Raw genomic sequence first — 16,704 nt, forward strand, 5'->3', positions numbered from 1 at the left:
GCAGGGAGAGAATTAGTGGGTTTAATATTCGGGTGAAATAAACTGTGGTGTCTAATCTGCAGGTGATCATTTAACCTCACCTTTAACAACCCCTCCAGACCCCTCCTTTCCTCAATATGTATGTCAAGGTTAATCAACGCTCCATCATACGTAAATATTTTATTTAGATTCTCAGATAAATCTTATAAATTGTAACAGAATTTACAGGATATATTAAACAGGTGGCGGTAAAGAACGGCATCCTGGATCTCATTATAAAGTAGTCATTTGGTAACATAGAATACGTGTTTAAAGACTCAAGTTGTTGTAGTGTAGTAATACATTATAACACAACCTGTAATTAATGGTCAGTGTCAGTTTTGTTTACGTTCTCGTCATGGCCCACACTACATTATACATCAGTCTAGTCCTGCTGTACAGTATCTCAGTGTTGGGAGTATCAGTATAGTATCAGGAATGGTTGACTAATATACCCGATGAGAATTAATCGCCTGAGACAGTATCATAGAGCGATACTGTCATTGCTCTTTAGGTTATGTGGACAACTATGTGAGAATTTGAAAAACAAAAAAAATTATTCCTTGAGTGTTCGTATGTTCAGGTTGTGTTATCATGAGATCCTGTATTTGTCCTGCATGCATTAAAATAGATGTAAAAAAATATACAATTACAAGTGACTCACATTAAATATTTTATGGTACAATAACAACACCGTAATATACATGTATGATAAACATGGAGTGAGGAGAAGCGTGACAAGTTTTAAAAGAGTTGATGTCTAATGTAGAAACTTAAGACCTAGTGGACGGTACATAAAGACCCTGGCCGTTAAAGGGTAGTGAACTAAGACTTAATGAGAGTGGGTCCCATAAGCATGACTGGCCATTAGGCACTGCACTCAACCGCCTTCACTTCCCCAACTGTAAAGCGAGATACCTAATTAAGTGGAAATGCCCCGGGGGTCGAACCAGCAACCTCTGGGACAATAAACGAGTCATGTATCCCCAAGGCGGTACTTAAAAGACCCTGATATAGTTGAAGTATCTGAGGGCCATCACACAATAGGCTGATAGATGGGAGAACTGTTGTGGACGGGATATAATAAGGACCTATAATTCAGTCCATTATAGTAAGCGGTGTAGATAGTCTCTGTTAGGTTGATTATAGAGCCTGGAGGTAGATAGAGCTAACTGAGAGATTGATAGAGTTTATATATAAAGAAAACATATAAGAGTGTACAGTTAAATCCTCTTAAAAAATTAATAGATTCTATTTATAATACTGCTTGGCGTATATAAACACTTGAGGTGGTTAGGTGAGGTTGCCAATGGTGGACGTCGTGGTGTATAATATAAACAAAATAGTGTTACAGTACAGTGTTGAGTCTCCATCACTATACACAACATCATGTAATTGGGGGTCAGGTTAAAAAAAAACTCGGATCACATGAGGATTAAACAGCCTTAGATTATTTCACCTTATAATCACTCCTCTCTCTCATCTAGGTAGTGTAGAGGTGTTTAATTATCAGGTGAGGTAAGGTTAGGGAGGTTAATGTATTCAGGTGTTCCATTTAATCTTACCAGACACATACGAGTAATATACAAATTAAATGTCAGAAGGTCTTTATGGAGGATAATACTTGGTTTGCTTTCATAACCTAACCTAACCTAACCCAACCCTGATGGCCAAAACATAACATACAGGTAAATACTGAAATGTCAATCAGAATAAACATACCTACGTTAATTATACACTTACCTCTATGTATAATCTCGGTACAGTAAATGTTATATAATTTTCTCAGTATAATGTATATCAAGGCTATTTAGTTAAGATTTTTTATCCCCGGAAGTGGCAGCCTCGGAACGTGTGTGAAAAAAACAAAACATTACTCAAGTATGTTTGATTGAGGCAGGAACAAACCACACTTAAGTACTGCTAAATATCTTTCAGTGGTTTGTTTATATTAAGTAGTAATAATTCTGTGACCTGTTTTGCCAATTTGTTGAAGCACAGAAGACATAAGGTTATCATGGTTTTATTGTTGTTTCATAAAGTATATAGTGTCCAAGAAAAATGTCCCTCCCTCCATCCCCTGCTCCCTGTTTGCTCCCTGCCTCCCTCCCTTCCTGCTCCCTGAGACACTATGAGTTGGAACATAAGAATGGAGGAAACCGCAGCGGGCTATACTGGGCAGGGCGGGAGGGAGGCAGGGAGCAAGCAGTGAGGGAGGAGGCAGGGACATTTTTCCGGGACACCTATAAATCTGAAGTAATGGGAACAATAAATCTGAACCGTGATGTTCTGTACTACTTCACTGTAAGGTTTTCTCGCCCACTGTCACAACAACAAACACGCGTGGAGCATGTAATTAAAAAGTTATTCACAGGTGTACACGTTGACGCCAGGTAAAACCTTCTGAATGTAATTTGTATATTTCTCTTCAGTTATTGATGATATGTTTTACTGACCCAATTATGTTGTGTTCTTTAGTTTTACCGCAGTGTAGTGCAGTGTAGTATACAATACATTTATTTATAATACTGATGGGGATATTGATACAGAGGTAAGGAGGTTGTGCTGGGTTAGAGTGGTGACCATTGAACATAGTAGTTATGTATAATACAGACGAGGCAGAAGAGGAGGGCGGTGTGGGCGGGGGCTGGCGTGGTGGCCCCACTGGGAGGTTTGTTGCCTCCTACAGGTTGTGAGGCTAACTCCCGGTAGTAGTTGTTGTAGTACCAGTCGATGGCGTTCACCTCACTCATCTCGAATTCTGTCTCCTGGATGGGCTGCTCGTGAGAGAATTCTGCCACGACGTTCTCACTAGCCGGGGGGAGGTCGACCCCCTGTACCGCCACGCTGTGTTTGTCCGGCTCCTGCCCCGGCTGGTACACCCGCTCGATGGTCGGGAACCCGCCCCTCCCGATGCTCTTGCTGGGGCTGATGTAGGTGTTGTTGGGGGGTACACGAGGCACAGCACCCGATAGTGGCTCACCTGATTTGTCCACAGGTAACACCACGCCAGGCCGGGACCGGGAGGGTGGCCGCTCCTGCATGGGGTGCCTGGAGAAGAACAAATCATCGTCTTGGGAGTCCTCAGGGTGTGGCTGGGCGTGGCTTGGTGGCCCGTTCTCCACAAGTTTCATGTTACTTGAAGAGCTTTCGGGAGACTCAGCAGACGGAGACGAGACTGGAGTGTTGGGGTCGTGGGGTGGGATGTCCTTCAGCACCGTGACGCCCTCACCCAACTGTGGCGGGAAGATGGCAGCGGGCAGGTTATGTCTGTTAGATTCACTGTGAGTGCTGGTGGTGGTGGTGGTGGCAATGGTGGGCTGACTGGTAGGTCTGCTGGTGGTGGTGGTTGTAGTTGAGGAGGTGGTAGTTGTAGAGGTGGAAACTGTGGGGGTGGAAGTTGTGGGGGTAGTGGTAGTGGAGGTGGTAGTGGTGGTGGTGGAGGGAGCGGGTGGTAGGGTTCCCGGGATAGGTGAGATAACAGGTGTTTTAAGGGTGACCGTGGAGCTGGGGCTGTGTGAGGAGTCTGACAGGTGTGTGTCGTGCTGTGTGTCGGGTACTGCCGGGGATTGATCATCACCATCCTTGATGTTTTTACTGTTTTCTAGCTGAACTTCCTCCTCAGCAGCGTACAGTAGACCTAGCAGGTCGCTCAAGGAGTGTGTGGGCTCGTCTGGCTCTTGCTGGGAGTGTTGTGGGACTGTGTCGGGCGGTGGTGGCTGTGTGTGTGTGGGCGTCACAAGATGAGTGTCTGGTGAGATGGTGTTGGTGTGTGGTGTTGGTGATGGTACCAGCTGCAAGGTGGAGGTTGTCTGCAGCACTGGGGTGGTAGTTGGTGTAGACTCTGCTGGTAGAGAATGTGTTGGTCGGGACTGTAAGATAGTAGGCAAGTCAGGAGAAGGATCAACGTGGTGATGGTCGTGCAGGTGGGGCCTCGGGTCACCTAACTGTGTACTGAGGATTGGGGGCTGGTTGATCCCTGAGCTTGGCACGAATGATGACAGTGATCCCGGCAGGTGTGACCCCGTCGCGGTCTGGTCAGGAGGAGACGAGACCATCGGACGACTGACTGTGTTCACCGCCCCGCTTGGAGAGTTACTGCCACCTAATAACTGACTCTCTGAGGGCGACATGTCTGCTAGTACGGGCGTAGTGTGGGTTGGGGCGCGTGGGGCCTCGTTTAACGAGAAGGAAGTTTCGTGATTGGCGACAGATATCTGTGGAGGCTCGACGACGGTGATGGGATGGTTGGGGTTGTGGGGCTGGTATGGGAGGAAGGGTTCATGTGGCTGATAGTGCGACACGCCGGAATCAGGATGGATGACGGCGGGTGGTGACCACTTGGCCTGCGTCACGTGGGACCTCTGGCCCGATTGAGGTACCGGGGCACTTGCTGGACCCCCGCTCAGGATGTCGGAGGCGTGAGGGTGCGTTAGAAATTCTTCAGAGTCTGGAGGCGAGAAGTCGGAGGCTCCTGAGGGCAGGCGGCTAATGATAATGGGATGGCCATGTTCATCTTGTTGCTGCTGATTGGCCTGGAAACCAGGAAGAAACGGAGTGCCGGAGCTGGGTCCTGGCCCGGCGTGCAGCACAGAGGGCAGCACGGGCCTGGCTATGGGGTGGTGGGGGTTCTGTGCTAGCGGGGGCCTCTCAATCCAGACGTTCGTTGGGCGGCTCACAGGGACCACAAAGCCAGGAACCCCTGGCTGAAGTCGCTCTCCTTGACCAGCAGGGAACACGAAGGGGACCTCGGGGCCTCTAAATGGTACCTGAGGCGTGACTGTTACCCGTGGAGCACCTTCCCAAACAACCTCCTGCTCTGGGTGGTGATGAGGGTGTGGAGCAGAGTTAGGCTCTCTGCTTGGGGTAACGTGGGGCGGCGTGAGAGCCATAGACTCCCGGACTGGGGGATGCGGGTGGGGGAAGAGAGGGTGTGGGCTAGCGGGTCCCGGACCCTCAATCCAGATTGGTTGGTTTTGGTCAGGGCCCTTCATAGGCTTGTCCTCGTCCGCCTGGCCGAACTTATGCACAGACCCTGACTCATGGCGGCCGAAGCCGGGCAGGTTACCCCAGTTGACATTGAGGCCGATATTGGGGATGTTGAAGTTGCTGATGGTGTCAAGAAGGTTGGGGAGGGTGGGGAACTTAATGTTGCCGAAGAGGCTGCTCTCAGTGGTCGTCGGCCCCTGTTTGTTGATGTTGTTTGACGACCCCGCGTAGATGGTGGGAGTGTTCCCCGGCACTATGTGGATGTTTGACGATGATACCGCTTGTTGCTCCGTCTGTAAGACACCAAACATGTTTTATTTTTACGAGAACACACACACACACACACACACACACACACACACACACTTGGACTCAGGTAATCTACCTTCGGCAAGACTGTGGTCAGCGAGACAACGGAGGAGCTCTGGACAATAGCGGAGGTGGCGGGGGGCGCTGTCTGGGGCTCCGAGGTGGTGGTGCCCTCCGTCGTGCTGGTACTGGAGGCGGCGACCAAGGCGGGCGGCAGCTCGTGCACTAGGATGGGGTTGTTGTAGTCCAGGTAGGAGGGTCCCGTGTTGCCTGTTGGGGGGATCGTCTCTGATAGGTTGGCCAGGTTGAGCAGCGTGTTCACTGATCCAGGATTTAGGGCATCACCTACGGTATACAGGGATATTGTACTGGGTATAGATCGTGTGTGTGTGTGTGTGTGTGTGTGTGTGTGTGTGTGTGTGTGTGTAAGGATGTTTATAAGTACAGGTAGAAAGTTAGAAATGTTGCCAGATTAATTCTTATCACGATGTGTGGTGGGCGTCGTCATGACTAGCGTGCAACTAAATGAGAGAGCTGACCTTATAGTTATTACTGGTGGAGGGCTGCTCTACTGACCTGTCTGGCCTGCGGTGAAGAGTAGGGGGTCCAGGAACCTGGGCACACACACCTCCTCCACTTCTTCAAGAGTGCGCCGCCCCTCGCATAGAAAGGCTTGAGCTGGCACCTGTTGGTGGAGGGGCAGCACCAGCAGTAGTATCAACGGCAGTAACAACATTAGTACCAGCAGCAGTAGCAGAACAGTAGTCCAACGTTGATGGAGAACAACAGCATTTTCACAGAATGGAAGGAAGTAGAAGACAAATATTACAATGTATGAAAATAATTTGAGTTTTCTCACATCATCAGCATATTAATCATTCCTCACAGTCATCAGGGTGGTGGCGTGACTTTAAACTCAGAGAGACGTACTCTTGATGTTAGAGTGCCAACGAGGGAGTTCGCGGCGTCATACCTGAGTGATAGGGAGGCCCTGATACTGTGGGGGCGCGGCGCAGACTGGCACACCCCTGAGAGAGTCCCCGAGGATGTCGGTGCGGGGGCCACGTCCATCGTCAGGGTCCTCCGTCAGGTAGTCTCTCAGCCACACCAGCTCACAGTCACACTGGAACGGGTTACCTGCAACACCCGGGAGTTGAGTTAACATTTGCCACCTTGAAACGTGACCCTTGGCCCCTCCTGACCCCTGACTCCTGAACCATCCTGACCCCTGACCCACCTTGATCCCTGACCCAACATGATCCTTGACCCTATTACCCACCATAGGTCCTCGTGTCTTCTCATCTATCATGATCTCCTAAATACCTGTGACCCAACATGATCTCTAACCCGTGATGACCCTTGACTGACCACTCATGTCGAGGAGGGAGAGCCCCATGATGGTGTTGCCCAGGGCGTGGAGGTGGAGGCGCCTCAGCTGGTTGTTTTGGAGTGTGAGGACACGGAGGCCGCGCTGCATCGTGAACCCTCCAGATGACAGGCGACACAGGTCATTGTCGTGGAGCTGAGGGAACACCAACAAGATTACCTCTCTCATAATTACCGGTGACAGAAGGTATATAAATGACAGGTAGTGGTGGTGTAGGGTGACAGTAGTACACATACATGGCCATAAAGAATAATAATAATGGTTAGTGTTGACGGAGACTGGAGAATGGGATGGTGGTGTTAATGAAGACAGGGGCAGGAGGTGCAACAATAACAGTAACACGAATGAAGGCATAATTGACAATGGAAAATAACACAAACACCTGGTGAAAGGAAGGAGGTGATGTAAGAAGTGTGATAGATAAGTATGTAAAAATTCTTGAGAGATGCTATAAAATTTCAGTTGTATCAGGTAAATAATTTCTGATGATAGGACCAGTATATCATAACTGTATTGTCAGCGGGAAGAATTAGCATGTAAAGGTTGTTGGTAGTGCAGACGCATGTTGTTCAAGAGTACACAGAACTTACCATTAGAACTGTTAACCATTCCAGTCGTCTAAAACTGGAGTCCTTGACTTCGAGTAAGTAGTTCCAGCTAAGGTCCAGGACATCGAGGGTTGGCAGCCTCTGCAGGGCATCTTCTGGAATGTCTTGGAAGCCGTTACGACTAAGGTTGAGGAACTTCATGGCTGGCATGTTCTGGAAGGCATGAGCCCCCATCTCCGTGATTACGTTATCTTGTAACTCTAAGCTTCTGAGGGACGTTAGGTCTGTGAAGGCAAAGTCCTTAATGATGGATATCTGGTTCTTGCTCAGCTGAAGTTCCTCTAATGACGTCAGAGACTTGAAGGAATCGGGATTGAGTTCAACCAGGTTGTTGTTCCGTAGGTCAAGAGTAATAAGAGACCTGAGGTTATGGAATGTTCCTGGCTCAAAGGTCTGGAGGCCATTGTTGTCAAACCTAAGAATGTCTAGATTTGGGAGGTCTCTAAAGGAGTTGTTTTTTAGGATGCTGATGTAGTTATCACTTATGAAGAGACCCTGTAGAGACGAGAGGCCCATGACTGCGTCCCCGAGCTCCGTCAGGGAGTTGTTGGTCAGGTCGAGGATCCTGAGGCGCTTCACACTTGTGAGTGTGTTGTGGCCGAGATCTGTTATGTAGTTGTGACTGATGTTGAGCTTCTCCAACATCTTCATGGAATCGAACATGTCTGGGTGGAGGTTTTGGACGTAGTTGACACTAAGATCAAGATCTCTTAAAACAACCATGTCTCGGAATGCAGTTTGACTCAAAACCTGAATATGGTTGTTGGAGAGGTCAAGGTGCTCCACCATACGTAGGCCTTTGAGGTAACCATCGAGGACTTGGTTGATGGCGTTTCGATGAAGCTTGAGAACTTTGAGGGAGGGCAGCTTACCCAGCGCTTCTGCGGGCAGGTCCTGCACCAGGTTTGCTGACAAATCCAAGTAGAGCAACTTGGAGGTATCTTGGAAGGTGTTTGCATTGATAGACACAATCTGGTTATGGGTAAGATGCAGGAATTCAAGAGAAATGAGACCCAGGAATAGTCCATCCTCCAGAGTCAGTAGTTCGTTGAAGCTCAGTTCCAGCTCGAACAATTCAGTAAGTCCTGCGAAAATATTTCTGTGTAATTTTGCGATACTGTTGAAGGACATGTTGAGGTTCTTCATGAAGGTGGAGCCGACAAACGTGTTTTCTGCCACATCTGTGATGACATTGAAGCTGAGGTCTAAACTGCTTAGCTTCGGCAGCCCCTCCAGCAGGAGAACGTCCACCCTCTTCATGTCGTTGTGTGACAAGTCCAGGACTCTCAAATTGGGCAGATCCCACACTTGTCCATCAAAGTCACTCTGAATGAAGTTATTACTCAGATGCAGCTCCCTTAAGTTGGGCATTTGCTGGAACAATCCTTTTGGCACTTTCTCTATCTCGTTGTGGTCCACTTTCAGAGCTTCTAACTTGCCATGTCCTTCGAAAATTCTTGGATTGTTAATTTTCAGACGATTTTTACTTACATCAAGACTTAAAAGGTTTGGAAGAACTCGAGCGATGTATCTCATTTCGGCCAAGAATGTTAAATTATTTCTGGCAACGGTCAAGTGTTCCATACTGAGTGACTCCGAGAAGACATCAGCGTGAAATTCGTCGAGGAAATTCCCGCTGAGATCTATATTACGGAGGCGCGGGAGCCTAAAGAAGGCGCCGTTTTGTATCTTGGTGATCACATTTTCCTTGAGATTTATCACTTCCACTGTTGGCATATCAACGAATGTCCCCTTCGAGAGCTGAGTGATGAGGTTGTTACTGAGGTCCAGGATTTTGAGTTCTCTCAGTTCCCTGGCGGCCAACACAGCCATGGTGGCGTCAGAGAGCCGGTTGTTACCAAGTGAGAGATGCTCCACAGTGTTGAGTGTCATGAAGGCTCGAGGATGAATCCAGGTAATGGCGTTATTTGAAAAATTTACCTCCTTTAGATATACAAGTCCCTCCAGGGCATTACTCTCAATACCAGTCAGCTGGCTGTTGGCGATGTGGACTTTCTTCATGTTGGGCATAAACCTGAAGGCGGCTGAAGGGATGGTCGCCACTCTAGAACCATCGATCTTCAAGAATTCCAGCTTAGAGAGAGAATAGAGTCGAGGGATCTCTGAGATCTCTGTGTTCTCAATCACACAGGTCCTCAGGTTGGCCAGGTTATCGAGGGTGTCGAAAGGGACGTCGTGGAGGCCAGGTTCTGAGATAAAGAGATGCTGTAGTGAAGACTCGAGTCCCGCGAAGGCGTTACGGGTGATGCCAACCATCTCATTACTGACGAGGAAGAGTTTGTTGATCTGGAAGAGAAGAGAGATGAAGGTCCTGCAAGTGGAGTATTTGTAGCTGTACGTGGACTACTTAGGCTCACTGTTACAATGGCTGTACAGAGTATTCACATTTAAAACTTTATACAGATTTGTAAGTGCAGCTTTAGGTGGGCAGTAATTTCCATAAGAAGTTACTGCTATTGAAGATGGTGGACGCCTTCATTGAGGTATGGTAGAAATGCAACTAAAATCTGCTAATGCTCGAACAATCATAGACATAGGCTCTATGTGACAATAAGAACACGTAAGTGGCTCCAGAGGTTTTACAAATAACTGCAAGGAATTTATAGACAACAGTTTACCTGCACCAGAGGACGAAATAGCTACAAAAATGAATACAGTACAATATTCAGCTGTGCAAGTGTCCAGAAATGATCGAACTGCACAATGCTATGTAATTTCACGCTTGTTATGACGAAAGAATTGCAAATATTTGTATGCAGTTTCACATCTGCTTCACACTGGAGTAGTATCCCGTTACAAAATACACTGCCATACCGGAAGTTCCTCGGCCCTGCACCTCGTAACCCACAAGTAACTGTTTACCTGTATGGAGCCAAAGATCCTGCCAGGCAACACAGGGATACGGTTGCCCACCAGATGAAGTTCCTCCACCCTCAGGATCCGTCTCATCAGGGCCTCCATGGTTGACACCACCGCCTCCTCTTCGCTGTTCTCACACCTGAGGGTGGTGAGGAAGAGGATGAATTAGCAGATAGTGAATGGGTTAAATAGTGACGATGGATGAATAGGCAGATGGTGAGGATGATGATGATGATGGTGATGATGATGGACAGTAAGGGAGATGGCTTTTATTAATACACATGATCGAGAAAACACACAAACACTTGCCTGATATATATTTTTACCTCAGCATCCCTCCCTAAGACTTACATAATGTGTATCTCGTTGTCAAGTAGGCGACATAAACAAGGCAACAACTCGGCCTTCGGTGGACAGGTTACTATCGGGTGCCTGTGTCCAATCCTTCTGCCGGAGGGGTGTGCAGTGGCGCATCTCGTTAACGTCGCCAGCAGCAGCAATAGTGGTAATAGATGGAACATGAAGCTCGCGGGGCCTTCTGTCGACCGCCACCGCCTCGTCAACACTAAAGCCATCACCATCAACACCTGCTCTGGCTCTCCCGCCCAACCTGTTGAGGGAGAGAGAGAGGGGGTTAGGTTAGGTTAGGTTAGGTTTAGTTTGGTTATGTTAGGTTATACTAGGTTAGGTTAGTTATTACGTTTGATATTTGTAGTATTTTAAAGGGAATTAGTACATTTAATGGTGGTATATTATATTTAAGGGAATTAGTACCGTAGATTTAAAAGTGTTCCGTCATCAGTGTGTCGCGTTCATCTCGGCATCAAGCGGTTACATTTCCCCGTCCGTGTTCTGTTTGACTTGTTGCTAGCAAGTTGCACATGGTTGCATAATCTAATGGTGCATTGTGCAGTTTGTTTGGTGTACGGTGATGATAGTGGTGGTGGTGAAGATGGTTGGTGGTGGTGAATATGATGGTGGTGATGATTATGGTTGGTGGTGGTGGTGAAGATGATAGTGGTGATGGTGGTAATGGTGATGCTGGCTGTTGGTGGTGGTGAGAAGGATGGTAGTGGTTATGATGGAGATGGTGGTGATGAAGATGGTTCGTGGTGGAGAAGATGATTATGGTGGTGGTGATGAAGATGGTGGTAATGATGATGAGGATGGTAATGATGATGAGGATGATGATGATAATGATGATGATGATGAAAATGTTGTAAACAAGTAGGTTCCCTCGACAGGATCAGGTGCTAGCTAATTGCATACATCACTCTTATCTGTGTAATGATCAAATTCCTTCCGGACAATTTACCCACTGGACACAACCTCACCACAAAAACACGGAGGTGGACTAAACCCCGCCAGCTCAAATACACCAAGTCCAAATACAGTAAACTTCTATTAATCCGGACTTCACTAAACTGGAGTCTGGAAAAATCGGACCCCATCTGACCGTGAAATAGAGAACCTTCCACTCAAGGCCCCAGTCCTAGTAGGTCCAAGCTTAACATAACTATGAGGACTGGGGCCCATTAATACAAGGGCCTATTTTACTATTCACTCCAGACACTGTTAATGCCAAACCAGCTCCCAGTATTGTATCGTAGATGAAAACACAGGTATACGTCAAGTACGCTGTTAACATATTACTGTGTGTTGAAAGCTTATCTTAGGTGTGTGTGTGTGTGTGTGTGTGTGCACCCGTTGATAATAACCAGGATGGTGTTGCACACACAGCTCTGCTTCATGGTCTGGGCTCTGGTCACTCGTCTCTGGGTGGCTTCATTTCGTCAGCCACCGGACATGTTAAACGGTGTGTTTACATGTGACGTCATTGTGTGGTGATCGGTTACTCTCCGTGCGAAGCGAAGCTGAGCCCAGGGGGAGTGTGATACGAGGGATCACGGTGGTAGACTGTGGATGTGAAAGTGGTGAGGTAACCCATGGTTGGTGTCAGTAGCGGTTCTTCCTATTCTGCTGACTTCCTGTACTACTCTCTCGACATTCTTAGCTGTCATCTAACACACTCAAATACACACACACACACACACACACACACACACACACACACACACACATATAGGCACACAAGCGCACGCTTGGTGGGTAAAGAAAAAAATAGCCGAGAAGTGTTAGTCAGAGCCAGAGTTAAGTTCAAAAGTCCGAACTCTGTCACACATGTAAATATAAACAAAGGCTTGTCTGTGTTCCCCTGAATCACGTGACCACAACAAAGCGTAACCCGTTTTCCCCATTAGCTCGTTCAGGTCACGTAGTTATATGTACTGACCTACATACAGTACGCGAGTAGTAATTATATCGCGGCTATGACAATAACATCTGGACTATAAGTGGCTGTCATCAGTATGAACTACAGATCCATTGTGTTGTGGTGTAGATCATGGTAGTTGACAGACACTTAGAATATACAAGAAACACTTACGGTACACTTGGTTGTTTTTTACGGATCACTTGAACAATAGTGCCTTCAGCTTATTTCACCCTAAGATTTACAACCCTTACGGTAACCTAACCTAACCCCCTCAGGTATCTTTAGGGTGTTGAAGCATCAGGTAGGGGACTAATGTTCAGTCGATCCGTTTTCTCATATGTGTGTTCCAGAGGAGAGTGGCAGGACAGTGTGACCATAATGGGCACTCAATCGGGCAGGTTAATGGCACTATACCTTATACCCTCAAGTGTGTGTGTGTGTGTGTGTGTGTGTGTGTGTGTGTGTGTGTGTGTGGAAGTTACTGACGAATGCAAAACTTAAACAGCAGGAAAATACAAGAAACTGTTCGTAAATCACATGACCAACCAATATTGATAACTTTAACCGGACACACACACACACACACACACACACACACACACACACACACACACACACACACACCACACACACACACACACACACACACACAGACAGACAGATGGACGGAAGAGATAATAATGATATGATAATAATAATAATAATAATAATAATAATAATAATAATAATAATAATAATATCAACTTAAAAACAAATAACAACAACACTAAAAGATCTACAATAAATACACAAACACAATCAAATTCACTCAACATTTCATCACTAACGACCTCCTTCCCTCCTTACCTACCCTTCACACTTCCCCCCTTTCCTTCCTCCTTCCCTCCTTCCCTCCCCCTACCACCCTTCCCCCCCTCCTTCCTTCCCTCCTTCCTCCCCTTACCTACCCTTCACACTTCCCCCCTCCTCCTTCCCTACCTACCTACCCTTTACACAGCCCCTCCCTCCCTCCCTCCTCCCTACACTTCACCTCCCTCCCTACCTACCCTTACACTCCCTCTCCCTCCTTCCCTACCTCCCTACCTACCCCTTCCCCTGCCCCTCCCCTCCCCTCCCTACCCTACCCTTTACACCCCTCCCTCCCTTCCCTACCTACCCTTTACACCCCTCCCTCCCTCCCCTACCTCCCCTTACACTGCCCCTCCCTTCCTTCCCTACCTACCCTTAACACTGCCTCCTCCCTCCCTACCCTTTACACTGCCTCCCCCTCCCTACCTACCTGCCCCTGCCCTCCTCCTCCCCTACCTACCCTTACACTGCCCCTCCCCTCCCCTACCTCCCTTCCTGCCCTACCTACCCTTAACACCTGCCCTCTCCTCCTCCTACCCTACCCCTCCCTCCTCCCTACCTACCCCCTACCCTCCCCTCCCCCTTCCTTCCCCTACCTACCCTTAACACTGCCCCTCCCTCCCTCCCTACCTACCCCTTACACCCCTCCCCCCTCCCTAGCCCTCCCTCCCTCCTTCCTTCCTACCTACCCTTTACTCCTCCCTCCTCCCTACCTACCCTTACCTGCCCCTCCCTACCCCCCTACCTACCCTTTACACTGCCCCCCCTCCCTCCTACCCCTTTACACTGCCCCTCCTCCTCCCTCCTACCTACCTGCCTCCCTACACTGCCCCCTCCCTCCCCTCCCTGCCCCCTCCCTCCTTCCCCTCCTACTCCCTCCTTCCTTCCCTACCTACTTAACACTGCGCCTCCTCCTACCTACCTGCCTCCTTACACTGCCCCTCCCTCCTTCCTTCCCTACCTACCTTCCCTGCCCTCCCTCCCTCCTACCTACACTGCCCTCCCTCCTTCCCTCCCTACCTACCCCCTTACACTGCCTCCTCCTACTACCCCTTAACACTGCCCTCCCCCTCCTGCCTCCCTCCCTCCCCCTACCACCTTTACCTGCCCCTCCCTCCTCCTACCTACCCACCTGCCCTCCACTCCTTCCCTCCCTACCTACCCCTTTACCCCCTCCCTCCTCCCTACCTACCCCTTACACTCCCTCCTTCCCTCCCTCCCCTACCTGCCCTTACCTACCCCTTTACACTGCCCCTCCCTCCTGCCACCCCTTACTGCCCTCCCTCCCTACCTACCCTTTACCTACCTCCTCCTCCTCCCTACCTACCCTTTACACTGCCTCCTCCCTCCTCCCCTACCACCTGCCCCTTCCTACCTGCGCGCCTCCCTCTCCCTCCTCACCTTACACTGCCCCCTCCTCCCCTACCTACCCTTTACCTGCCCCTCCCTCCCTCCCTACCTACCCTTACACTGCCCTCCCTCCCCCCTACCTACCCTTTACACTGCCCTCCTCCCTCCCTCCCTACCTACCCTTTACCTGCGCCTCCCTACCTACCCCTTACTGCCCCTCCCTCCTCCAACCTGTCCCTCCCCCTCCCTCCCTCGACCTACCCCTTCTCCCCTCCTCCCCTACTTGCCTCCACTCCCACTGCCCTCTACAATGCCCCTCCCTCCTCCCGTCCCTACCTACCCTTAACACTCCTCCCCCCTCCCTCCCCAGAGCACCGTTCAGCTTTCTACTCATTGTCACTTTATAACATTTCACTCTGGTAATTTGTCCATGGTCGGTCAGAGTGACAGGTGTGTGTGTGTATGTGTGTGTGTGTGTGTGTGTGTGTGTGTTTATTTGTGTGTGCTGTGTTTTGTTCCTTTGTATATATGTGTTTGTTTTTGTTTGTAAGTTTATATTTACGCTAAGGATTTTTTTACTACTAATTATAATAAATACTACTATTAAATAAATACTACTGCTACATAAATACTATTACTAGATAAATATTACTACTACCACTACTTAGATACTTCCACCACCTCTACTACTTTATTTTTTATTTTGTTTTTAGAATTTTAATATGGCCTCCATCTTCCCCCAATATATACCTTCGCCGCCATTTTATTACCTTAAAATTAACTATCCTAATACATAAGTAGCTACCTGGCTGTGTTGAGTTAGTTGAGCAGCGAATCTATGCGGCATTCAGTGACTGTTGCCTCATAGTCAATATTTGCAACTGTTGGGCTTTGGGACCGATGCTCTCGTTCCCCTGAGGCAAAGTAATGCAGACCTGAGCAGAGAGAAGGACAGTCCACTACTACAACTAAGTACCGGTGCTACAACTACTACTTAAGGTCACCCCCAAACTATAGAGATAAGAGAACACATCTACTTCGGTTAAGCCTTACAGGTATATAATCAATGTCACAGTGGCCGCGCTCTTTGTGGTGTAGTGAAAGTGTGTGTCTGTCAGTCAAGGGGCGTCCACACGTCTAGATTTAAGGGTGTAAACAAATATACCCTAGATAGACAATGTGGGGTCCAAAAATCCCCGCGTCGAACTTATATGAACATAAGTGTAAAAGGGAAAAAAAATTCAATATATTTTCATTTACTCAGCTATTTTTTTTTTCAGTCAGAAGTCTAGCTAAGACCTTTAAATGTTTGTATTTACCTTTAAACTTCATTAAATGTAACTTCCTGATTTCGGGTGTTTTTTCCCCTGTGGGGGTCTGCGGGACCCCCTATTACCTTAGGTTGAGAACATTTATACCATTACCTGTCTTGGGTTTTAATGTTATGAGTGACTGGTCGGATTCGTCCTGTACTTGGATATCTGTATCACCTGAGATTAGACACTCCCAGATTATTTCAATTGATGTTTAAACACCTTAGAGCTAACCTGACCTAATCTAACCTAACCTAAAATAACACTTAACCAACCTAAAATAACATCTAACCTAACCTAACCTAGCTAACCTAACATAAAATAACCTAACCTAACCTTAGAGTGTTTCATCATCAGGTAAAATAAACACGAGGTATATATATATATATATATATATATATATATATATATATATATATATATATATATATATATATATATATATATATATATATATATATATATATAATCTTCAGGTGATCGGATTATCTTAAACCCGGATTATATATTTAATTAAAATATTACAGTTGGGTGCCATGGTGTGTGTGTGTGTGTGTGTGTGTGTGTGTGTTTATCTTATCTCCCGCTTCCGTGTGCCTCAGATGGATTAAGGGATAAAAACGGCTTAAAGAATAGAGGAGGAAGTACAAGGCAGAGTGACAGGTGAGACAAGGTAGAGTGTGACAGTTTTTCCATTATGTCTAAGCTAAAAAAAAAGTATTGAAT

General features: G+C 47.6%; 1 protein-coding gene across 1 annotated transcript in view; it reads right to left on the minus strand.

The window, feature by feature from the left end:
• Positions 1-144: 144 nt before the first annotated feature.
• The window catches only part of LOC121860426, a 53,474-nt gene continuing 36,914 nt past the window's right edge, over positions 145-16,704 (minus strand). Inside the window, exons 2-9 of the mRNA XM_042357581.1 lie at positions 10,543-10,801; positions 10,195-10,330; positions 7,294-9,618; positions 6,685-6,838; positions 6,290-6,453; positions 5,893-6,001; positions 5,393-5,661; positions 145-5,300 (exon numbers count right to left, since the gene is read on the minus strand). Of these exons, the coding sequence (XP_042213515.1) occupies positions 2,589-5,300; positions 5,393-5,661; positions 5,893-6,001; positions 6,290-6,453; positions 6,685-6,838; positions 7,294-9,618; positions 10,195-10,330; positions 10,543-10,772 (6,099 nt within the window). The 5' untranslated portion in view covers positions 10,773-10,801 and the 3' untranslated portion in view covers positions 145-2,588. The remainder of the gene's footprint in view (positions 5,301-5,392; positions 5,662-5,892; positions 6,002-6,289; positions 6,454-6,684; positions 6,839-7,293; positions 9,619-10,194; positions 10,331-10,542; positions 10,802-16,704) is intronic.

This window comes from Homarus americanus, unplaced genomic scaffold (assembly GCF_018991925.1).
Source record: "Homarus americanus isolate GMGI-L3 unplaced genomic scaffold, GMGI_Hamer_2.0 scaffold28051, whole genome shotgun sequence".
NCBI classification, from domain to species: Eukaryota; Metazoa; Arthropoda; class Malacostraca; order Decapoda; family Nephropidae; genus Homarus; species Homarus americanus.